At 40.0% G+C, this 25,580-nt stretch overlaps 1 protein-coding gene across 3 annotated transcripts in view; it reads left to right on the plus strand.

The window, feature by feature from the left end:
- The window catches only part of CHCHD6 (coiled-coil-helix-coiled-coil-helix domain containing 6), an 85,640-nt gene that overhangs the window by 36,757 nt on the left and 23,303 nt on the right, over window positions 1-25,580 (plus strand). For all 3 annotated transcript variants that reach the window (XM_053469280.1, XM_053469277.1, XM_053469279.1), the window contains 2 exons: window positions 6,825-6,895; window positions 21,330-21,465. In XM_053469280.1, the coding sequence (XP_053325255.1) occupies window positions 6,825-6,895; window positions 21,330-21,465 (207 nt within the window). The remainder of the gene's footprint in view (window positions 1-6,824; window positions 6,896-21,329; window positions 21,466-25,580) is intronic.

Below are 25,580 nucleotides of genomic sequence, written 5' to 3' on the forward strand. Positions count from 1 at the left end.
AAAATAGCGGAATACATGGTGGACCTGAAAAGAGACAAATCTGGTGAAAAAAATGCTTCGAAAAATTGTCCTAAAGAACACAGACACTCAATCTAACTCCATACAGGTGCCCACACCGGACGAGGGGGCTTCATTTAACAGTAAATAAAAATGAGACTCAGGTGACCTCTAACAGGGATCGTACCGCTAAATAATGGAAGAACGGCCCTATTTATCCGGCATCATCACAGGAGGAGTAAAGCCGCTCATCGCAGGTCTTCCCCTCGCTATAAAGGGCATTGCCAGGTAGAAATTAGGGGGCGCTTACCTTTCCCTACTACTGTAAATATAGAATAAAAGTCAGGGAGACGCTACTCAGTGCCCCCCCGCTAGGGGGCGCTAACAAGCTGATTAGCTCTGAACAATCTCCGACTCGGATCTCCTCTCGCAAGTCAATTGTTTTCCTCTTGCAAGTGAATTCTCCTCTCTCTAGTGCTGCTTGGTAAAGTGTCGCTAGCAGTAGTGGTGAGTGGCTGTGCGCTCCTCCTGTTTACAGCTGCCTGCCTCTGTGACATCATAGAGCATGCCTGCCTCGGTGACATCACGGTGCATGCCCAGGCGAAGCTAACGGTTGCTATGATACGGAAGGAGGCACAAAACAAAGTAAAGGCCAAATATGAGAGCTTTTTAGCTGCTTAGAAGACAGAGGCTTATATGTTTAGGGTCATGTAACTGCACGGACGTGTAAATGAGTTTTTGCTTCGGCTTCAGTACTTTTAATGGTCAGAAATTCAGCTTTTTTAGGTTATTGAGCAGTCCCAGAATCCAAGGGCTCGCTTACTTTTTCTGCCAGCGCTGTGAATGTTTAATGAGCGTTTTTAATAAAGACTGGAAAGGGCCCCCCTGGACCGGTAAGGAAGGGGGACATGACTGCTGGCCTAGGCCTAATGGCTTGTCAGCGTCCCCTGTCCTTATTGGCTGAGCCTTGCAACTTTGTTGCAGGACTTAGGGGTTATAGTAAGGTGAAGGGGGATCATCTCCCTCTTTGCCTTCCTGAAGCTGCCACAGCAGCTGTGATTGTGACAGCACCTTTCTGCATTTCAGAGTGAATTAAATGTTTGTTGTAATTTGTGAAATACTTTAGAATATCTAACAATAAAAAGATTTAATGATATTTCACAAACATCCGATTAAAAAATGTAAAATTTACATTACCGAGTCATTAACCCCGTTTATCTCTATCACAATGGCATTTCCCATTTTTATTTGCCAACCTGCCCCCCCAGTTATGCCTTATGCCCCCCTATATGCCACTCTGCCCCCCAGATATGCCTTTAACCCCCTATATGCCACTCTGCCCCCACATATGCCTTATACCCCCCTATATGCCACTCTGCCCCCAGATATGCCTTATACCCCCCTATATGCCACTCTGCCCCCTGATATGCCTTACACCCCCCTGATATTATTTTTACATGTTACCACATTTATATTTTGAAATGTTATCATTTTCTTTAAAACTTCTGATGAGGAGAATTCTAGGGCAGAGGTTTCATTATGTCTGTCATTGGAATGATTAAAAGCCGTTAATTAATAATTTACTAATCAGCTGTCGTCAAGGGGTTAAATGAAACGCCGGTATACGGTTATTCAGTAAATGTTCAGTTTTAAACGCCGCACCTGTGAGCAAATAAACCGGAGAATTAAACACTGATGGTTCTATATGCAAATTATGGAATCCTGGGGTCCCTACTTTTGCTTCTGTAGCTTGGACGCCCACAGCAGACGCCCGATAGAAAGACGTGTTGGAAAGTGTTTCTAAAATAAAGGATTTGTTCTGGAGTCCAGTAGGGGTTAACAAATGAGTATTCTTCTATCTTTTTCTTGATAGATATTGTATATTTCAGCCAAAGGTAGAGTCATATCTGAAATGTCATACTTTTTAAGAGATCTGCTTGATTATACTGGTTTCAATTTCCAAACTGGCACAAGCTGGCACTAGACAAATGTGCCCCTATCACCCTAATTCTGTTTATCGCAATTAGATATCACAGTGCAGACCTCGACGCCTAACATGCTGGAACATCACACTCATCTTTTTTTTGTATATTTATATGCAAAACCCAGCAATTCCACTCATTTCATGAAAGGAATGTGATTTTATTTACTGAACAATGAAATTCAGAAAAAGCATTTCGGTATGTTCCTAGATCCCAGCTTGCCTTTTGGTCTTCATATTGACAAGAGATCGTAGGACTGGCTCTCTATACCGGAACAAATCTAGCATGGATCACTATCTAAAGAAAACATGTTGTGCAGCGAATGTTAATGCCGGTCTTAAACTATGGGGACGTGGTTTGCGACTCTGAACCTCAGACCCATCTCTGTAAACTTGACGCGCTGTACAATGCGCTGTGCGAATATAACACGCATCGCTGCAAAATGTTACAAGAGCTAAACTGGTTGTTGCCTGCCTCCAGGCGCACCATCCGCCGCGCTTGCTTAGTGCTAGAAGGCTCCCCGCTCACTCACGCTCACTCACTCTTACTCCCCGCACGTCATACAAGCTCAGATCCAACATCAGCCCCTTTACTACTCATCCCTAATTTCAAAAAGGACGCAGGTCGAGGGGCACTCTCCTTCAGAGCTCCTCATATGTGGAATAGCCTCACAGATTCCATCAAATCATCAAATAGCCCAAAATCCCCCCAAAATGAGCGTCTCCCAACATCTAAAAACAGAATGTACCTGTTATTAGACTACTAGTTCCTATTTATTCAGTTCATGCCTATTATTGTTTGTTTGTTTTCTATTGTTTATTTGGACTACTGTCTACTGGGACTTGGCTCCCCAGGACATACTTGAAAACAAGAGAAATCTCAACATATTCTTCCTGGTAAAACACTTTCTAAATAAATAAATGTGCCCAGATTCAAAATCAATTACAACAGAAATGTATTTTGGAGCAAAAGTCCCTTTATATACAGTACTTAAGAGTTATAAGTTGGAATATCCTTCATGAAACATTACCCACATTTTAGCGACCTTGTAAGTCCTGAGTTACTAAACGACAAAAGTAAAATGTACTGAAAACAAAAGCAACTCTGAAAATGTTCATTACTAAAATCAACAACCTACAGCCGGTTTCCCCTACTCATTCCACAATCACTTTGTAGGGTTAGGATACTGGAAAATTCTATATTTATGCATAATTGTTAATTATTATACAATTATAAATATTCTTGTGACGTGTCATGGGAATACAAAGATTGTTGGACATCTAAAATCCAAAGCAGCCATATTGCTGAAATAATTTATCATTTTGTTATTATTTACTTATTTATTTTTTTATCCAAGAAGTCGGAGTCGACGAGCCAAAGCCCCACATGCTTTTAAAAATATACATTTTGAAAAAACAAGAATCCCAGCTATTTAGGTTTTATTTGGAATATTGATTTTTTTTTTTCAAAAAAATGAATGATTACAGAAAAACAGTATTTTCAGTATATATATATATATATATATATATATATATATATATATATATATAATACAATATAAAAGATATTTACTACGCCTGAGTGACTATAAATAGAACATTTTATGTTATTTCAGAAAAAAAAGTATCTAGTTAAACAAGAAGTTAATGTTTTTTTTACATATTTTGAAAGTGTGCATTTTTAGTTTAAAATGCCTTCCGCTAATTTATTCTACATAGTTACGTGTATGGTGGCTGTTGTTCAACCCCTTTGCTGTCCCTTTAATGGAATTAATTCTGCTTGCACCGCAGGAATGATTTGATGCATAGGAAGTTAATAGCAGAGGCACTCGTAATTTGGTGCGGAATGCCACTTTATTTCATTAAAATGAAGCACGCAACAATTTCAGTCAACAAGCCATCGTCGAGTGATAAAAAAAGACAAAGGAAATTATGACTTTCCGTACTGTTAATGTCCTACGACTGCGAAGGATTTTTGGCAACGTGGCCAATAACAAAATTATTTTAAGAGCACCATGTGAAATCATTGATTTTTTTTTTTTTCAAGTGTCGAGCTGGCAAGAGATAACAATAATTACTTAGATCCGATGCGTATATATTTACCCGGGTCACTTGGGTAATGTTTTCAGCCACCACCGACTAAAAGAAAAACCTAGCGTGAAATATTCTATTAAATAGGATTTCACTCTGTTGACTTTGGCATTTTCAAACCTCGTAGCTATAATTTTAATCAATAAAAAGGTTATTTTTGTGTTGTTTTTTTTTTTTTACATTTTGTGCTTCATAGGACTAGGAGAAGTCCCCAGGAGCCAGGTAGCCACAGCTTCTATAACTTTACCCGCCTTTCGGTACTGGCTGGTATTGATCTCTTTCTGGCTCCTAAAACCATCCATCTGGTTCCTGTTTGGCTTTTAAACTTTATGTTATTTCAGCTCTGGAATTATACTTGTTTACCAAATAATTTGTGCCCTGGAAAAATATCCCTCCGTTCCCTATTTCTATAAATGCTTCATTTTCCAGCACAGCCATATGATTAGTACTCAATGAGTATTTCATGCCTAAAGTCAGACAGACTCCAACAGAGGTAATCTCACATATGGAACGTTTAAAGTCGTTAAAGTTTGTGTATTAAACCTGCCCAGTGGTAGATGATGGGGAAACACATATAACTAATTCAGTTTCCCATCCTGAGCCCAGCTCATGATCTTAGAATGTTTGCTGGGTATGAGATTCTCTCGGCGTTCTACTGCCCTGATAATATGCAAAGAAACAGGAGAAAATGTGTTTATAAATGGAATTGTTTCAGTTTAATACATTATTCCTCAAATGCGTTACTCTTACAACTATCAATAGGTCACTAAGTCACCTAAAAGTAAACCCTGTCCCCTAGGCACACTGCGGACCATGTCTCAAAACCAGGGGGGCCTGCCTGGTCATTTTAAATGTAAAAAAGTTATATGTTATAGGGCATTAGTCTGCATCTACATGTACAATATACATAGATTTATAGACTTGCAGGTGGCGTAAGATTTTGCTAAAAGCTGAGCATCAATCTCGGTCCGAGGTTTAAGCCCAGAATAGATCTACTCCGGGACATGGGACGTATTCCAGAACGTCATCCTACAGGCATTTTTCTTTTGGCTCATGCGTCAAGTTACACTGTAACGTCTAGTCATAGAACTCGCAGGCAGGGAAACGAGAAGCTCCAGCAATACGCGATTACATTGTGACAGCCGGCTTCCTCTGCCGTCCCTGAGCACACTGTCAGCTGTCACTCTGTCATCGTCACCGCGGGGAACGCGCAACCAGGGAGAACACGACTTGGCCATCACCTGCTCCTTCTATTTATAGAGCCAAAGAAGCGGCTTAACGTGTAGCGGAGTAGCGGGCCCCTGAGGCGGTGTAGCAGCGGGGTGGCAATATGGCATGCACCACGGTGTGGTTATAAGGTTACCGGTTGGAATCCTCCCAGGCAGCCCACATATCATCCTTTCTGCACGCTGAGCGACCTTCCCTGTACTCACTGAGTGCGTTCACCGCAGCAAAATCTTCCAGGCTTTAACACTCAGTGGTGCGCATTTAACCCTTCGCACCAAAGAAGAATTAAATGGGTTTTACTGCCCCCTTTAAAGTCATCTGCTTGATCTAGCTATGCATCTTTGGAGCGGGGTTTGACCCTTCCTAATACATGCCATGGAGCTGAAACGTTCAACTAGACTTTTCATATTGCCGATAGGTCTTCAATTTCTTCAAAGGATAAAGGACTCTGGAATGAAATGCCTGTATAGATACTCTTTATTCCTTTGTATTTATGCCTTTAATGTTGAGGCATGATAATCACTGGTAAATATCTCATTCCAGATAGATTCCAGATCAAAGAGTAATAATACAGAAGCATCTGTATCACTGCAGGAGATGGTACACAAGTATTGAGTCTTGCGATGGCAGAATGAAATTACAAAGCCGAAAAGATCTTATTAAATAGGCATCATTCAGGCACCACTTGAAGAAGGTCTCTGGTGGTGACAGAGCCATTGGCCCTTTAATAAAATCCTTTCACCTATGGGAAGCCATCGTATAAGTGAAGGACTAAATAACTCATCCCGTCTTATCCTATACAGTATGTGTCCATACATCTGCATATAATTGCTGTCCTGGAGGCTTTGAAATAATCAGTTACTAAGTGTGTACATGTCTGCACGGCGCAGGCACATCAGTCATGTATCTGAGAACGTTTGTATTCAGGGTCATTGCCCTGAATGATAATTGCTGATAAGTAGATTTTTAAACCCAGCATGTTTTTTTCTTTTAGTTTACAAATAGCTTCAACCGGTCGAGCGTCCTGGACATTTAAAGCTTTAGAAGGCACCTACACTTATGCCCAACAGACAAGCTGGCAATCACCAAACCAAGCCAAAACACCTGTTGTGGTAGATAAATAATGAAGATAATGGTTTTTGTGCAGGCTAGAATCTGGGTGGAACATAGACAGGAATTGGCACATAGCTAGGAATGCCTTATCTGCGCCCCAATCATTAAAATAATAAGGCTATGATGAATAAGCTGTAGTTATTCAACAATAACTTTGAACTAAAATATAATGACGTGCATATGTTAGGCCATACGCCGTAGCTAACTGCTTGGGGCATCGAATTCCACTTTGTCATCTTGCACTGTGGACAGCAGATAAAAAAAGGACCATAAGGACCATCCTTCTTATTCTGGTACATTTGGCGTTTATGGCGTTTTCTCTTTACGTGAGAGCAACTTGTGAAAGCAAAATGTTCAGTGCAGTTCGTCAGGAGAGAGGCAGAAGTTAAAAACATATATTTCTTGTCTGTTTCAGAATTTAGACATTTACAAACTGACGGCAGAACAGTTCCACACGGCGGCCACAAATGCAGAGTTCCGAGTCAAGTAAGAAATGTCTTTAATTTTTGAAGTATATAATTTATGTTGCTACAATACCACCCGGTTCAAATGTTTAACTTTTAGGTTTAACAGGTTGCCCCACTTGTCGCTAACCAACGAATTCTGCCAGATTTTATGTATAACAACTTTCCATCACTTCAACAACAATCTGAGCTTCTGACACAATATAATTCACCCCCATGCGCTTTATTCTGTAGATTCTATATTTTAACACAATTCAAGGCATATATATATACACCAAAAAATGATATTCATCCTACATCAAACAAAGCTTGGTTATTACAATATAGAAATGTAACAATAACATGTAACAATACATACAATACATAACAATGTAACAAAGTCATGTATCAGTGCGCATATTGTCCCGTGCATGCAGACTAATAATATGGGGACTGTTCCCTTATTCATATCGCACAGACATTTTGTTCATGATAAAGTTATTTTTTTTTAACTCTACAAGCAGCCAATCAGAAAAAAGAGAAAAGGTGCATGCTGGCGAGTTTGCAAGAGAACACAATTTAAACAATTTAGAGCATCTAATAATGAATGCAAACTTATTTTCAAGGTGACATGTCCACTTTTATCATCTTATTTAATCTTATTTAAAATAAAAGTTTATAAAATCTAGAAATTTAGCTTGATTTGTTTTTTCCCCAAGTCGTCGTCCCAAAGGGGACGCCTCCAAGATTTAAGAAATGTTAAACTTGCTTTAATTAGAGGGACAAAAACCTCTATTTAAACCTCGCAGCTCACTCATCTTTGATACGGCTTTATTGCTGCTTTAAAGACTTGTCACATCTCTGCGGCGGGTAAATAATAAAGTGCGTTGAAAGTCTAATTAGTCCCTTGTGGTCTTCCCAAGCCGTAACCATCAAAATAATACCTATGGAGAAGAGCGCAGACACACTCAGATGGCTAACAATTATATGCAAGTTATTTTATCAAATTAAATGTTTTTCTCTTTATTCCGTAAAACACTGGGGATAAATTTCTGTCTTTTTGTACAACTGCTTTTGACATAAATAAAGTATATATCTCATTTTGTTCCCATTTGAGAACCATTTGTGGTCTGCACTGTGTTAGGGTTGGGTGACGGAGAGAGGGGACATGGCAGAAACATGTAAATACGGAAAAATGGGATGTCACGTGGTATAGGAGGCAATTATGTTTGAAAGGTCATCAAATGTTGGAGGAACAGGCCATGGACTAAAATTGGAGTGTCATAGGAAAATAGTTTGGGTCAGTAGAACAGCTTTCCAGTAGATGTCGTAGAAGGGTAGGGACTTTAATATATGTTGTGATATAGCAACGAGAAAAGCACCAGTTGAGATGCTGAGATAGCATTAAATCAGAGTAGAATGTGAAGTTACTGCCCATTTACTCCGAGACTCCTGGATCTGGGGCAGGAACCTCAGACTCTCGGGCGAGGGTGCACACTCTCGAATTACAATGCCGTCTGTGTATATGCTTTGATGTGCCTTTACTCAGAACGTTAACCCTTTGTAAAGACATAGCTGAACACACAAGCCTCTTGACATGCAAGTGCTTGTGGGAGATTAACTCCGTGCGCACTCAGGTAAGACGTTGTCTCTGGAAAGCCTTGGGAGAGGAGGTTGCCAGGTAACAAAGTTGCAGCAGCCCTTCCGTGGAGTAAAGCATCGGGGTGCAGATCAGCAGCTAATGATGCTCGGTTCATCAGCAGGTGGCATCGTATCCCATCCTCTCCCACGGCGGAAGACGAGAGGTCCTTGAAAGTCAGCTGAAAGAAGAAGTTATGTGCAGAATCCTAGTTACGAAGTCCAGATTTCCTATCGGGTAGATCATAGGAGATTTTTCGTTGCTAGGTTTCCCGATGGCAGCTTTTCTGACTGTCATTGTGATGGCCAAAAACAAGATTAACCCCTAAAGTAACGTTTAACAATAAAAACACAATTTCGGGATAATATATTTGACTTTAAAAAAAAAAGGCTTTATGTTTTTTCTCCTACAAAAGAGCAAGAGGCATCTAGCCATTCTCTTCAGCGGCAGCCATGGAGTCATTCGATGAAGATGACACCTTCTATTGGGCCGAGATAGACAAAAGATATCAATTTATACATGCTTTCCGGACCTCAGTGGTCTCTTCTCCAGATGAAGAAGAGACCTCTTACGTTCCAAAAGCTTACATGATTCTACATCATTTGTGTTACTCCAATAAAAGCAACACCTTCGACCAAGCGCTCCACCTGTCCTTGGATCCATATGCTTTCTTAATCCATTTTCCCTGTTAATGGCAGTTGGGAGATAATAAAATGCTCTGTTACTTTACCCTGCGCTACCCAGGCAGCCTGCATTCAGTAATTTGACATTTCAAAGCAGCTTTTTACCAGCAACACATTACCGAGAGCTTCGAGAGACTAGTAATGCACTATTGTTTAACTGCCAGGCAGTAAAAATTAGGTTAATTTTAAAGGCTACATTAAAATTATATTTTCATTTGCGCTGTTGAGTTGTGCTTAATATTATAAGCCAAAAAAAAAGAAAAAAACAGGCAAGAACATACAACAAAACCAACATCAATTTAGAAAGGCAAGCAATTTCCTAGAACAAAAGGTCACAGCCTAAATGTTACGCTTGACGGCTGATACCAAAGGATTAGACTTGTATTTATATGCCTGCATAGCACAAGGCACCGCAATTCTATTGGCCTGCTACTCTCATCACTCTCAGACAGCCTGGCCTGCATCACACCCACCACTGCCAAATCTATAAAGCGTCTTTTCACAGTACCACCCTTATTATTAGTAATGTAATATCCTATTATTCATCATAATACGTATTTTTGGCTTTATTTTAAGGAGTTGGGGTTCCCATCGGTGGTTTAGCTTAGGGTCCTACAGAGCACACAGCACCCCGACAATAAGCAGACTGAGCCCCCCATTCTTAGTGCTCAGAGATCCATGACTTGCTTTACAAAGGGCGCTTATTTAATCCCCCACCGCCACCGGGGTAAAATGCCGTTTTATTTCGAGATCTATTAATGCTCTGGCTCTGAGGATAAAGCAGGGCTCCCGAAAGGCACCGGGCAAATGTTCTGCATCCCTTTTTGTCTCCCTTTGAGTGTTACATTTAGATTAGTTTGCTACGGATTAAACGTTATTACTGTTGCTGACTCAGTAAAATAATATCAGCACAGAGGCTGCAGCTTACTGCCGACTTTCCGGCATTATCCTTAAAGTGCTCTGCTCTTTTTGTTGACCACCTGCACCATGCGCTCTCGCACATTTTAGTATGCGTGTTTCAGTATCGCTTTTAAAAGGTAGAGCTACAGAGAGAGGATTAAGAAGTTGTTAAGAGATAATATTATTCAGAGCTAAATTATGTTTTTTTTCCATACTCTCATCTCATTATGAATGGATGGCTGAACCTTCTTTAGAGAGACTATTTTATTATTGTTATACTGATTTTATAGTTTTATTTATTTCTGATTTAATTGGTGTACAAAGTGCACCAAGAATGCAGAGCCAAAGCTTTTGGCCGAAGAGCTTACTCACTAATCCTTTTTTTTAAGCTTTTACATAAAATGTAGAATTTAATGGCAGATAAGACACATTCACCCTGTCTACTCTGCCCATTGGTCCCTGGTCTTTTTTTCAGCATAGCCTTATGCTTTTAGATCATGACCTAATGTTGTAACTTTTCTCATACAAGACTAAAGGCTTTTAATCCCTTAACGGCCAATGATGTAGCACTTAAAATACCCATTGGGTATCTAGTTTAAAAAACATTAATGGTAAATTAAATGGGGTAAATTAAACTGGCCCGGTTCCAAAATGTCCCAAATAGGACATGGGCGAAGACTGAGCATATGTCAAAATGAAAAGAAAACAAGCACACCTCCCATTGTACTGAAGTACAATGTGTGTAAAAAAAAACACACCAAAAATTACTACCACAAACTGACAAAGGCTGGTGGTAAAATGAGTGCGTAGGAAGAGTTAAATTACCACTATTTGAAATACCCTGTGGTGTCTTGTTTTCAAACATAAATGATGTTTGATGGTGCAAGTTGAATTAGCTGGCTTCAACGATGTCCTGAATAGGACATGGGGGGCAGAAAAGGTGACACCCCAGGGCATTTCAAATGCTCGTATTGCTGGCTACAAAGGTGTCCCAAATAGGGCATGGGGACAGGATGGGGACAAAAATGATTTTGAAATGGCAAAACGCTACTTGTACTTATTACCCTATAATGCCCTTGGGTATTTCTAAACTCGGGACATATAGTAGCATCTATTTAGTAGTGTTTTTTCATTAGCTTTTTTAAAATTTTTCACAATATTTTATTATATAATATTTTTTTATGGGAAAATGGATGATCAAAAAAAATCTGAAGAAAGCCCTTCTTCTTATGGAAAGAAAAAACAAACCTCAACAATATGTAACTTGTGCGGGTTCACTGGAGGAGAGCTAAACACAAGCACTGCAAAAATGCTAAAACAGCCTTGGTCACTAAGGGTACAAAAAAATTAAAAACAGCCTGGCCCTTAAGGGGTTAAACACCTGAGAAATCACTTATTTCTAATGAACTTCCATGACCTGATTGGTAATTTGTAGCTCCTGGCAAGGTTGGAGTGTTTCTCAATGCAAGCAGGCCATTAACTGCCCGTGTCCTTCACCCTGGAGTGGTTATCTGTGTAGATTAGACCACAATAGACTACTATGGAGGTGCGATTTGTTTCTAGAGATATTGGGTCCGGCTTGCTACCCAGGCACCCCGCCTTACTCTTTTCTTTGTTTTTTTTTAAAATATGGTCCATTTTGTCCAAAGTGTAAATGTCGCCTCCTAAAAAACAGAATCCTAAAAAGTAAACCCTTACCAGGGTTTTTACTGCAGTTTCTTGGACTTGATTACTTAAGAACAATCTCCTGAAACCTTTTCTATGTTGTATCCGTTATATCCGTGTTATACAGACACCCTGGACAAGAACTGAATGTTAAGCAGATTTGAATCTTTTTGCGGGTGAACGGAATTATGGCTTTTGGCTGTTTTGTAAGTGTTGACATTTTGGTCGGCTTTTCTTGCTCTGTGAATTGTGTACAAATGACTTGCAAATCTCTGCCTTTAGATGCTCCATTAATTTTTTTAGGCCAATAATCACATGGGAGGATGCTCCGATTAGTGTTACGATAACAGCCTTCTGTCTTAGGTTTGCATAGAACAGAAATGTTCATATAATAGCATGCTTGCCAACAGTCCCAAATATGCCGGGGCAGTCCTGTTTTTTGGGGTCCTGTCCCGTGATATTCAGGTCTCTCCCGGCATAATAATACTGCCTGTGCAGAATGCATTACACTGTACACAGGCAGCATTACCATAAACTGTGTATGCCTGAGACACACAACCTGGGCAGAAGGGGTGGAGCCTGGGCAGAAGGGGTGGAGCCTAAAGCAGTTTTGTCATCCATAACTCCGCCTACCTTAGGCTCCATCCCCTTTAGACACCTGGAGCAAAAGTATGTAATGGTGGACTTAACACTGAATGGTGTACCCAGGAAGGGCAACCCTAGAGTAATCCACAGTTACATTCCACTTTTTGAAAGTTGCACCAGACTCAATTTTTGGATATAACTGCCATAAATTACCCAGAATTCATTGGGCACCCAAACCAGAATGATTCTGTGCTATCACTTGTGTGGTTAGGTTACACCATGTAAGAGCTAGGACACAGGGATTGGTTTCCCATAATTATTATGTTTTCATTATGTTTGTGTTATTGACCTTGAAGAAGGCAAGGAACTGCCCCTAGGGTACACTGCCATTTGCTTTTCTAGAAAACAATATTTGCGAAATTGCGGGTCATTCCCTGGTCTTGGACAAGCCTCATGTTGGGTTTCTTTGGTCTACAACAAGCCAGTACCCTGTCAATCTCTTCTTTTTGTGACACAAGGAGGACACTTGTGTTGCTGAGCTATTATGTCAACCCAGCCTTGCGCTGTATCCACCGTACTGCGGACAATTCTCCCCATTTGCCTGTCGGAATAGCCGGCCTTGCACACCAAGTCCCTGTTGCCTCGACTGAATGATTAAATGCAGAGAACTTCTTGTGTTAATAGAGGTTTCATTAACTTACTCGATTTCATAGCCTGAACGAGCATGTGTGATTTCAGTATTTTACCGAACTTAAAGCCCTCATTGCCCATCCCTGAGATTGTAGCTCTTATAAGCTCTTTATTATACCTCTGATCCAAATGGCCCTTCTTTAGGAGAAATTCAGAAAATAAAGTACTCCAATCCATAGTGCTTTTCATGCTAATGGGAGCTTAGCTGGCTTTTTCTCTGATTTAGTCAACTTTATGCAGTCGTAATGTTCAGACTTATTCCTTGTTGGTTTCTATAAGGTGGAATTGCAGTATAGTCAAAATGATAGAGGTTCGTCATTAAGGAAACCGAATGTCATCTGACTCGAAAGTAATGAGTGGAACAAGTATTAGGAACAGATGTACCTGTTCTTAAATGGAGAAGATGTATGTGTTGCCGGGAAGGAGAGAACAATTGTGTTCATTAATTTGCTTACGTTTTCCTAATGACATCAGAATTAGTTGGATTTCAGGAATTGTGTTTTTTCACTGCGTTGGAAAATTACCTAAAAATGAAAGAATACGGCTCCGGAGAATTTTTAGTAAATTCTAAAAGCTTTTTAATCAACTTGGAGCTTAGAGTACTAAAAAAAAAAAAATTCGACGTATTTTGGCGATGATTAGAAAACACAGCAGCTATGTTCTTGTAGTCGTGGAAATATTCTTGGATGCAGGGCCTGACTGGGGAAGAAAAAATGGGCCCTTTAATATAAGACCAACATGGATCTGCTTGTATCCAGCCTGGGGCTTCACCGGATCTACCTGTTGAGTGGCAGAAAAGGTAAGAGGCCGGCTCCATCTGCCATCGGCCGGTGGGGTGTTTGCCAGGTGCCCAGTCTATATACATGGATGGGTTCAGACAGAACTGCGTTCCTCTTACGCTACTCTGATAATGTTGCTTTTGGTCTTTGTAACATTGTTGTAGGAACAATACTCCAGATAGCACATTTTTTGTTTCCGGTACCAGTTCTGCCGAAATAATTATGAGCATTTTGGATGTTTGTGGTCTTTCTTGAAGAGATCAGTACTAATGCTGATTAGCAGACTGACGTCTAATTGCTGAAAACTAATGATATGTCGCTTTATATAGAACTCTAATCATATTTATCTTTCTCCTTCTGACTTGAAGAATGACCTGGAGGCTTACATTGTTGTCAGCCATGATATTTTGGATGAAGTTCCATGATCAAACACCACACTGAGCTGACTGTTTATGGCAATGCTAATTAAGTCCATTCCTCCATAGACTTTCCTTAAAAAGAGTGTCTGACTGGGTTAATGAGACTGAGCCATTCTATTGCTTACCACAGGCATTATGATAAGGAGTCACTGTGTTTGTCTAGTAGATATACAGAGGGAGAACTGGCTAATATGCAGCAATAACATTATTCTTGAAAACCTCCTTTTTGTCTGATTCCCACAAGAATTTGGACTGCTAACCAGGGACAGTTGGTGTTAAATATAAGGTAGTTACCACCTTGTCTTGATTATTCTAATAATCCCCGTTCTCAATTCTTTCTCAGAATAAATATTTTAGAGGGGCTCGGAATCGGTTGTTTTCTTAATTATTGCGTGTGTGGCGTGCGTTGAGAGTGCCGCTTCATCTTTCTGAGTTTGTGTATTTTATCCTACTGGAAAAATAAAGATCTTAATTAGGTTTAGAGGCAGCCACTCCACAACACGCAGGTTGATTATTATTCACATTTCGCGATTCTTTATGAATGTAAAACACAATTAGCAAATTGCCTTCAATCTCATTAAATCTTTTGTCACCCTTTTGTATACAGAATAAATTAAAAAAGATACCAAGTATCTACCCTTTAATAATGTTATATTCTTTCTCTGGTGTCTAATTTTGACTTGGAAAAGTCAAATTTCTCCATAAATACTTTCTCTGCTAATCGGGTGGGTAATGTAGTACTCGAGTTTGTGGTGCTCAAATGGTTAAACGATTTACCGCTAACAATGAGCTTGCATACTCTGTAGAAGAGCAGACACCCCAATTTGTTGAATAACTTACCGTAGCTCTGTGCCTTCCAATTAGCGGAGATTAGCATTATTGGCTACCGAGTCCACCGAGACGCAATCAGATCTACCTATAATATATTTGTCCACTTTCACCAGAACACCATCTGTTTTCCCCCAGCCCCCCCCAGACGCTGGTACAAAGTGACACAATCAGGTTGAGAGGAAGAAACTCTCCGAGATTCCATCTTCCCCGGGGGACTGTCCAGAATCAGCAATAAGATTAATGAGATGAAAGACCTGCTTCCACATTCAGACAAAATTGTATCTCACCAACGACAAGAGTCTGGGGGCCGTATGAGGTTCTGCTCTTTGAATTTATGTACTGATTGCTCTAAAAGCACTTGAGAACACAACACACACTCCACATCCCCCCAGCCAACCATGTATTTACGCAGCTCCTGCCCTTTATGGGATGTGACATCTACAGACACGGCAAGGTTCTCCGGAGGATGGCCATGATTCTAATAACCATTTTGCAGGAATTTAGACAAAATAAAGGATTGGTTGGCATTTGATTTCTAAACCTACTCGCCCCTTCTGTAGGATCCATCTCCCACCTCACTGAGCTGGAGAAGTTACGTCTGTAGGGCTGCTTTGGAAGCTGTCGCTCTCCGATGGATGTATTGCTTGTATGCATGTTGGAAGGTCCAAAATTCCAATTCAATTATAAAAGACCCAAAATTTGAAAATATTTCTGGGAAGGTCTTTCGATAGTACTAGGAATCATGTTTCTAATGCTGCTTAGTTTATACCACAAAACTTAGATCCAGCAGAGTAGATGATACGCTGATAGATAAAAATGTAGTTAATTTCTCCAAGAGATGGAAACAAAAGCTGGGATATATGAATGAAAACCATTTCTGCATTTTAAATAATAAAAAAAAAAAACAGTTTAAGTGAGAAAGCACTGAGAATAAAAAAAATCCCCAATGCTTTTATTTAAAATAATGCACATAATGCAGCAAAAATGTCTTATAGTAAAACTAGGTGTCTCTGCCGGTCCTCTGAAATATATGCGTTACAATGAGGTCTTCTGTTAGCAAAATACGGATATTTCCACCCATGGGACATACATAGCATGTCGGCTCTAAGAACGCGTGAAGTTTGCTTTCCTTCCTATCCATAGGGGTCCTGATGGAAATTAGACGCTTATTATAAAGAAGCGTCCATAAATTCTCACGTTTGTTACATGCCAGGATGGACCGAAAAAGAAAACTATCCGGGCGTTTCTAATGCGCATGAGAACATCAAAGCTACCGGTCCGTCGGATCCCCTAGGCATTTGCCACGTGTGCTGAAATGAAGTCACGTTAAGGTCCATGCATCACAAGGTGGAGTATGTACTTCCAGCAATACATTACTGAGAACGATGGAACTAAATTAATAAAGGCAAAAAAAAATATGACCTTTGAAATGATCGGTGAAAGAAATCCTGAAATGGTAATTAATTTTTAACACAGTAAAATAACCAAGGCGCCCTGGAAGAAATATTATTATTATCATTATTATAAATGTATTCTGTCGAGGATACAAAGCACCTCCTGTTGTATGAAAGCTTCTTCGAGGTCAGACACGGGCTGCCTTTCCAGCAGATCAGTATTCACTCGAAGCGTCCGCTCTAGAAGAGCTTCTGCAAACTGCTTGCAAACTCCTAAGCTTTCTTTTCTTTGTAGATTTAAGATAACGTGGCCAGCTTTTAAGTCAGAATGTAAGTGTTCCAACACCTTGCTTTGTGAAACAAGGTGGGCCATTCACATGAGTTCATCCAAGATTCTACAGAACGCATTCCATCATGTTTAACGGTGTTAAACATGATGGAGCTGCATCCAAAGACATTGTGTATGTTCTGTGTTCCACACAAGAATGCTTGAGTCTGGTGAGTGAAAGTCCACATAGTGGCTACAAGTCCAATAAATAGTGCTATAGGGGTTTATATGTATGTACTGGATCACTTTTGTCTATGAGGTCACCAAGTGATATGGACAAGCTGCGTGAGCACTGAGACGGGCTAATCAAACCCATGTTAGCTTCCAGAGAGGTTCCTTTGGCCAGAAATCGGGCACAAAGCGAGTAACTGCTTCTGTGGCCGACCCCTCACCTTACATGAGCCAAGTTGTCAAACCTCCTGTAACTCACTGCTAAATTTGACCGCAATAAAAAAACTGGGCTCGTCCATAGAGAGAAGTCATACGCAAGCAAAGTGTCACAAGTGTCACACTGAAATCAAATGATCACGAGTCCGTCGTCAAAGTAGTTACCTTTTATGAGGCCATCTTTGAAAAAGTTGACTGTATGACTTTGGTAATGGAAACTACACTGACAATATTTCAGATATTCCGAGGATTAAAGACCTTAATAATACAATCATTTCTTAGGGTTGACATAACTGTAAATGCCCAATGAGACATGATCCCTGAACGCTTATCACCAGTACATAATAATATGCAAGCTGCCACATACGGTTCCTTTGACGCAGTTGGCTATTTGTGGTGCACAAAAAACCCACCACTTCTTCCATTATTTTTTAATGTTTTAAGATTTGCTTTCTTTTTACTGTTTGATTGTGAAAAAGGTTGAGAAATACTGTTTATAATTTTTTATGAATCCTCTTCGGCGGAATCATAAAAGTCAAGGACTCTTGTGAACCACTTGTACCGATCCACTAATGAAAATAGCAGCCGCAGGAAATTAGAGGCAAATGTATCGAGGGGCTCAAGTTTGACACTTGCCGGAAAAAAAGTCTCAATCTGATATTCTTTCCATTTCCATATTTGTGTATCAAGAACCTTGCCATGTTGTAACAGGGTTCTGTGTCCTCCTTATTGTTTTGAAACAGTTTCTCGCAGGGTTGGTAATAGAAATATTTTTTCCTCCAGCAATACAGATGATCACGTTTTTCTACAGAAAAAAATAGCTATTTCTCAGAATATTCTTTTTTAGACTGTAGCATGACATGCATGCGATTTATTAGGTGCATCGGTGGTACTTAAGCCTCAGGGGGCATAGACTTCCACGCAATGACATCATAACGTGAGTGGGGTGGCACTTTTATCTACCGATGAGGGTTTTGTTCCAAAATAGGAGCATCAATCGCAACATCTGGATTCACAAGAATAATCCTACAGACAGAAAACTTTGGTGCAAAATAGCAAAGTTTATACATAGAGACTTTCCAAAATTATATATATTACCTCTGCATTGATTGCGTGTTTCCTGGTAAATCTACCACATACGGTTCCTTTGATTACTGCATTATGGAACGTTATTTTAGTAAATGTTCAACTTTTCACTTGCACACATTTGCATTAAAGGTTCTCTTCAACAAAACAAGACAAAACGTTAGTTTTATTCCCTGGATTTTTAGCTGATCATTATTTAATTGATTTTATCATGTCCTTTAAATTATTTCGTCACATGACAACATCACAGAAGCTTTCTTAGTTTCTAAGCTTTTGCGTCACATGACGATTAAGTGCACCCAGAATCCATTACAAGCGCGCGAAAGTTTACTTAGTTCTTCTAAGAAAAGATTAACATTCAACAGTTCTTGGAATTATGTTTCGAATTCTGCATTCAATAAAAAGTGGTAAATTCAGCAAAGTAGTTGGAAAGCACTTTTAATTCTAAACGTAGCAAAATCTATGACACTTTTTTTTTTTTTTTTTTTTTTTTTTAAAGAGGCAGGAGTCGCTGACATATTTGCGCTATAATGGAACAATCAGGTTTTCTGGGTGAGGACCCAGATATAGAATTCTTTGGAGCGTTATTGTCCAAAAAATAACAATAACTCCAAGGATATAATTTCACAAATAAAAATATTGGACTACTAAATAAAATAAATAACCAATCGGGGCAAAGATCGTAAATCGTTATGTATAAAAAATGTTTATTTTTACCATTATTTAGTGTCAAAAAACAACATAAGACCAACAGGAAAAATAGATATAAATCTAAGGATTTTGGAAAAAACAACAAACTCGGTGGAAAAGAATTCAGAGAGTCTTTCGTTGTTCCTGGTCTTGAGATCTGCAGAAAAATTATTTCTCATATATTTTGCAATATATCCTTGTTTTCCTGGCGGACTTTCCATATACACAACATGCGCGTTGTCCATCTGGCTTTAGCTCATTAGATGATTTGTATTGTTGGCTGAGGATCTTGCCGGCCCCTTCTCAACAGCCGCTTATGAGTTAATAACAGATCTTTTAGGAATCCCAAGATTGTCTGTGACTAAGATGAATGACTAATTCACTGCAAGCATGCTTTCTGCTTCCGCTAATAAAAAGCTTGCCTCCTCGCGTATTCGCCCGGCCGCAGACACGCTTCCTAAGGAGAACATATCACAGGCAGCATTCCACACCACGGCGAAATTACCTGATTGATGCAGACAGTAATATTACGGGAAGGATCTGTTGATGAGATTTCATTTATAAGAGGATACACTCCCAGACGTTGCTCCTCTTGCATGTCACGATGTCTGTGATTGCCAGAGACAGCGACGGGTTACAGCGCTCTCTACCATAGAATTTCCCCTGGATTTCTGGATACCAGGTGGCAAAGAGCTCCATTTTAACCTTTTCTGCATGGTGCGTAACCATCTTACAGCCAGACGAGCTCATAATAGATCGTTCTACAATATAGTCGGCATCTGTGCCAGTCTGGAGATGACAAACCGTTGGAGATTCTGTTGTTTTATTCTACGATGATCTTTCTGTTCTTAAAAAAAAATGGCCATTTGAAGGGAAGGGCCACAGCTTTTTTTAGCATAACTAAATTTATTGGTGAAAAAAACCTAAAGCTTGGCAATTTATGTAGTTGTTTAGGACAGGGGCTTCCAACCTGCGGCCCTCCAGCTGCTGCAGGACTACATCTCCCATAATGCTCTTTCAGCTAAGGGGCTGGCTGAGGAGGATGGGAGATGTAGTCCTGCAGCAGCTGGAGGGCCGCAGGTTGGACGCCCCTGGTTTAGGAGATATTTAGTAGAAAATATGGGACTTATTTACCTCTTGGAAGCCTAAATTGGAGGCCAACGTTATCTAATCCGTTTCCTCTTCTGAAATGATCTTCCTTCTCCTTATCCCTCCCATACAAAGACTGCCTGAACCAATCAGCAACAATCAGCAACTTAACATTAGCAGAAAGATAACGTAATGGGGAGAAATATTCCCGCAGATCCTGGGGACAGGAAGTTAAACACTTTTCCCATAAAGTGGGTTTTAATACAAGAATGTTTCTTACGTCTATCTGTTAACCCAGTTATATGGGTTTATTTAGTGCGTAGAAATGTTAGGTTTGGGAAAGGTGACAGATTCCCACTTATCATAGATTCCTGGTGGATAAATTGATGAACGAGTGAAAAGAGCAACCCGGAGTATTTCTGTATTGCAGCAGAGAGAGCTGCAGGAGCCTCGTGATTTATTTACAGTGTGATTCCGTCTCTGACAATCCGAGGTAACGTTAAAGCGAAACGCATTCAAACAGACAACAGAAAATTACAATACATACATGATGAAATACATGATGAGGTTAATTAGGTTTGAAAAATGCATTTTCTGTTTTCATGGCCTGTACTGGATTTTCTGTTGGTGTCAAGAACATGTGGCCCATATGGGGGCGGCCATTTTTCTTATGGTAGACCCTGAATATTATACCCAGGGGAACACCGGCGTGTAATAAACTGGCTAATAATTATCAACATTATACATTCCGATTTAACAATTTGTATGCAGACAGTTCAAGATTTTTGGCTATAAATCATATTTAATAGAAGTGTAAAGGGCTTAGGATACTATCTACAAAACCCTTACTTTAACACCATATATAAGTATTTAAATGTAAAAAGCTTTACAAAAGTTTTGTTTTGTCTTTTGGGACAGTTTGGACATCTGATTGAAAAATCGTTTCATTTATTACATCACAAATTACCTGAACTGTATCGTTCTGTTGCGTATAGTTAGATTAATGCAGGCATGTATGGGCTTCGTGGTTACCCAGAAAGCTTTTGAAAGAAAGGTATATTTGATGTTTCATGTATTAAAGAGTGATATTTGTAAGTTGAGCTGGGACACGTATATCTCACCTTTAACAAAATATTTTGTTTTATAAAGATGTTCTGCCCCTTAAAAGGAACATCGCCTGTGTTCTTGGCCAGGGAGCTTACACTCACAGAGGAATAGGATATATTTTTCATGGCTTGCTGTTGATTATGTATTTTGTTAGTCCATATTGGTGTAAGTGTCATTCATTTGTGTATTGTATCTTTATATTTAGGAAGAGGAGTTATGATCCGGTGTGTATGGATATCCAGACCGGCATCCTGAAATGTTACAAGGAAAACCAGCAGGAGCTGCTCAACTGCAGCGATCTGGCGAAGGAGTATCGGAACTGTGTGAGGGAAGCACAAAAGGTAATTGTCACGGGGGCCACCGCCATGTATGGGTGGCACATATCTGTGATATACCATAAACCTTCAAATGCCAACATTTTCCTTAAAGGAAAAAAAAAATGATTCAGTAAAAGTGATTGGTTAGGATATGTGTGTGTGTGTATATGTATATATATATATATATATATATATATATATATATATATATATACACCTTTTTACCCCTATCCAGCAAACACATAACATATATTCTGTTTCCGTTGCAGTTGTGACCCTTCTTTTTGTTATTCTAATTAAATCTGAAGTATCGCTTTTATTTTGTAGAGGGACAGATTTTCCATCAGTAAAGAGTGATTTTTATGAAATATTAACATTAGGAGTGGACAGAAGTGACATCCTTGTTCACCCGTTGAGTTCCAGAGCACAGAACGCAGGCGCAGGAGTCTTGTTACCGGACCGTTAGGTTAGAGCTGGGCATTGCTAATCACTCACGTGTTACATTCTTACACATCGCCACTCGCGTGTCGTTATTAAACGTGTAGACTATGACTTTGAATTATAATGCGAGCCGTTATACATACAACACAGAATCATTAATTACCACCGTAATGCTGAAATCCATTAAAGAGCTAATTAAGCTTATAGACGCCTGTGAAAGATCATATTTAAATTGTTTCAAATATGTCTGTATTTCTCGTGTACCCGGGTCATTTTTACTGTTATTGCTGCAGAATGTCAGCATTTCATTGCAGACACAGAACGCCTATTACATTATTCTCATCCGTGCAATTTTTGGTCAGTGACCAGGACATCAATTCATACCCTTATCCTGATTGGTTGACACCAAGTAGCCAATCAGACACAGAGCCACCATTCAATTTTTCTCGTCTGTGCCATTTTTGGTCAGTGACCGTGATGTCAATTTATACAATTATCCTGATTGGTTGACACCAAATAGCCAATCAGACACAGAGCCACCATTACATTATTCTCATTTTTTTTAAAAGCTTTTTTAGCAAGACATTAGCGCTTCTAAAACCCTCTGTGTCTGGGTAATTCTTACCACTGGACAATCCAGCCTTGGTACTTTAAGGCTGCCAAATGATGTAAGTGTAAGCGAGTATGGGGCACTGTCGGCCAAAGTGTCTCCGGGCTTCTGACCAGCGTGCCAGATGGCCAGTCCGGCCCTTGCTGTTACCCAGGAATTAAGTGGATGTACCGATTATTACATTATAATCGGTTGTAATTCTTATAGTATTGTTGGTTCCTCCTCTGACATCATAAGGTCTTAAGCTTGCAGTCCTTCCCGGCAGCGAAGGGTTACCTGTCTCGAATGGGTCTTGTTGACACGCACTAAAAACCTGTTTTTTTATTGAGCCTGAAGCCTGAAACAGAGAATCTTTCATTTCCATTAGCATGTCCAGAGAAGCCGTATTCCTGATTAAAGTCTTGCGTGAGACCAGCTGCCAGCGACGCTCCCTATAGAAGCTCAGACAAAATGAGATGAGAAAATTGTCAGCTTCTGTTAGAGCCTGCGCTGCTCGCCAGCCCCCGTGGGAATTCACTTTGCTTTTTTTCCCCCTTCAAGTTGTTGTTTACCGAGAAGGTCACCGCATGTCTTTTAATCATGACGCCTGTAACATCCGTTTACGGAGAACATCTCCAGCACACTTTGGGAGCATTCCCGTCTAATCCGCTCCCCAAATGTGTGCGATAGCAATAATATGTTTTATTGTACGGGGCTGCCGGTGCACGCAGAGCCTCGCGTCAGAACGTCAAGACTGTGCCTTGGAGAGTTGGCAGATCATTTCACCCTCGGCTCTCGCACGTACGCCATCCGACGTGAACCAGTCAGAAGTTTGTGTGTTTGACCCAAATGGGTAAAACTTACAAGCTATCTGCTGTAAAGCAGGGCAGGGCTCAAGGGTCGCTATCCTCGGTAGACATCACCACCAAGCACAGCTACTACCGGTCTACGACTAGCATGTGTTTGACACTTGTAGATAGAGCGAAAGAGACAGTTCTGAGTGAGATTTGACCATTAAACGGGTCTATTGGCCCTTTAGAGATGATACGGAGTAAAGAAATGCTAAAAATCTTTGGCCAAAACAGAGATTATTGGTAACTAAAGAGTTCTGCTCAAACGTCCTTGGAGACTGACATCATATAATTGTAACCATGGAATTTTTAACACCATATAGTCCTAACGGGCTATAACGGCACGTTTCCATGACACCCATTCTGCCAGGTATTCTGCGCACCTCTTTATACTGTAAATGTTATAAAAGCATACGCTTTGTACGCTTACGACGGGGGTCAGACATTTTTGACCTCTCATAGCGCACCCGCCTGTCATATGGATAACAAAGTACTAACTCACAGCAGCTTTGCTGAATTTGAAAGAAATGTTTTTTTTACAGCAATTCCACAAATAATGCTGTGAAATGTAAAATTATAGCGCAATGGAAGAATTTAAAGCAAAAGCAAGAATTGGCAAGAATACCAGATTACCGTTATTCTTTCCATATTCGCTGGATATTATTCTTTCTCATAGATATTTTCTCTCAATCTGCCTGGTCCTCGTGTTTAAGAATCATCAGAGGTTCCAAGGGGATTACGTAACTACCCCATACCTTTTAATAAGATATATGACCGGGGTGGGTTTTTCTGCTACTGGTTCCCTCTGGAGATATCTGGTGATGGATCTGTCCCTCTCGCCCTCCTTGGATTCTTGCCCCATAACCCTTCGTGGACTGCGATGCGTTGCGTGCCGTCTCTGTGACGTTAAGCATGGATGGCGCGCTCTATCTGAATAGGTTATTCTCGTCGGTACGACTGATCTCATTTGTGCTTCGTGAACCTTGCCAAAGTCAATTAGAGAGGTTTACTTTCTGCCTCTTAATGTTATTGTGCGGCTCTCAACACTATATCTTCCCTTGACCCATATATCTTTATTACTCTCTGCCATACCCGCAATGGGATTACCCGAGACAAATTGCATGGAAGATGCATGGCTCTTTTATTTAAGCGCGGCAGCGGCGGAAAAACACAAGAACGCTTGCCGATCTTCTAGTGTGTACCGCGTTAAAAACGTACAGAGGCAGCGCTTTATAATCATACTAATTACGGTGATTTATCAAAATCAGTATAAAAATCCAACGCCGAAACATAGCAAATAGCGTGCTAAAATGTTTCCTTTTTATTGTTTATTTATTGGGTCTTTTATTCAGAATTCCTCGCGATTGTTACAACTCTAAAAAAAAAAAAAAAAAAAAAAAAAGAGTCCACCTTGTCATTTCTTTGGTTTTAAAATATTATTGGTATTTGCATAATTAGCGGAAGCCTCGAAGCTAAACGATGCAATTTAGTTTTAGAGAGTCTACCTGGTTTAGGTGCTACGATATTGCCTGTTTTTTGTTTTTTTTGGAAACTTGAAATGACTGTCATCAAATCCCCACTTTCTGCAGATTAATATAAAGTTGAAGTTGAAGAAAAAAATATAAAATCGCAACATGGTAGCGTTTTATACATCCCGCAGGCCGTGGTAGGTTTTATAATCATTTTAACAGCACATAAAAATGTAAATATCCCAAGGTTAATCTCAGATCCGTGTTCAGCTCCGGGGATCCGACGCAGAAATGTTGAAATTGTACAGTACTTGGTGAAGCTGATAAGCTAGCAGTCTGTTTTTATATCCAGGTTACAGGTGGGTGGCGGAATTGAAGTGTTCCGGTATTAAAAACGGATTTCTCATAGTAAAATATGACATCATGGCTTGAAGGCAAACTATAATCAATATATAATATCCTTCTTTATGTAATGGCTTCTCCATTAACAGCTATCACAAGCTTTGCAATAACGCAATTATCCAGGGACTATTACGGCAGTCACTTATATGGACTTTATTTTTCTCATTCATAAATTTTGACGACAGGTGTCTGTACCTTTAAAGTTACAGTCCCACGGGGTGGGGGGGGGTACAAGCCTCCCTGATTGGAGGAATGGGGAAAGGTTGACAATGAATTGGCAGTTAAGCTCAAAAAGGGGTCAGTTTTGTGATTGTCTTCCGCCTCCTCTTCTTGGTCTTATCATACCGCTGTGACTCAGCGCTGCTGACAAAACAAAGAGCAATTACC

The sequence above is a fragment of the Spea bombifrons genome, chromosome 6, assembly GCF_027358695.1.
Source record: "Spea bombifrons isolate aSpeBom1 chromosome 6, aSpeBom1.2.pri, whole genome shotgun sequence".
In the NCBI taxonomy this organism is placed as follows: Eukaryota; Metazoa; Chordata; class Amphibia; order Anura; family Pelobatidae; genus Spea; species Spea bombifrons.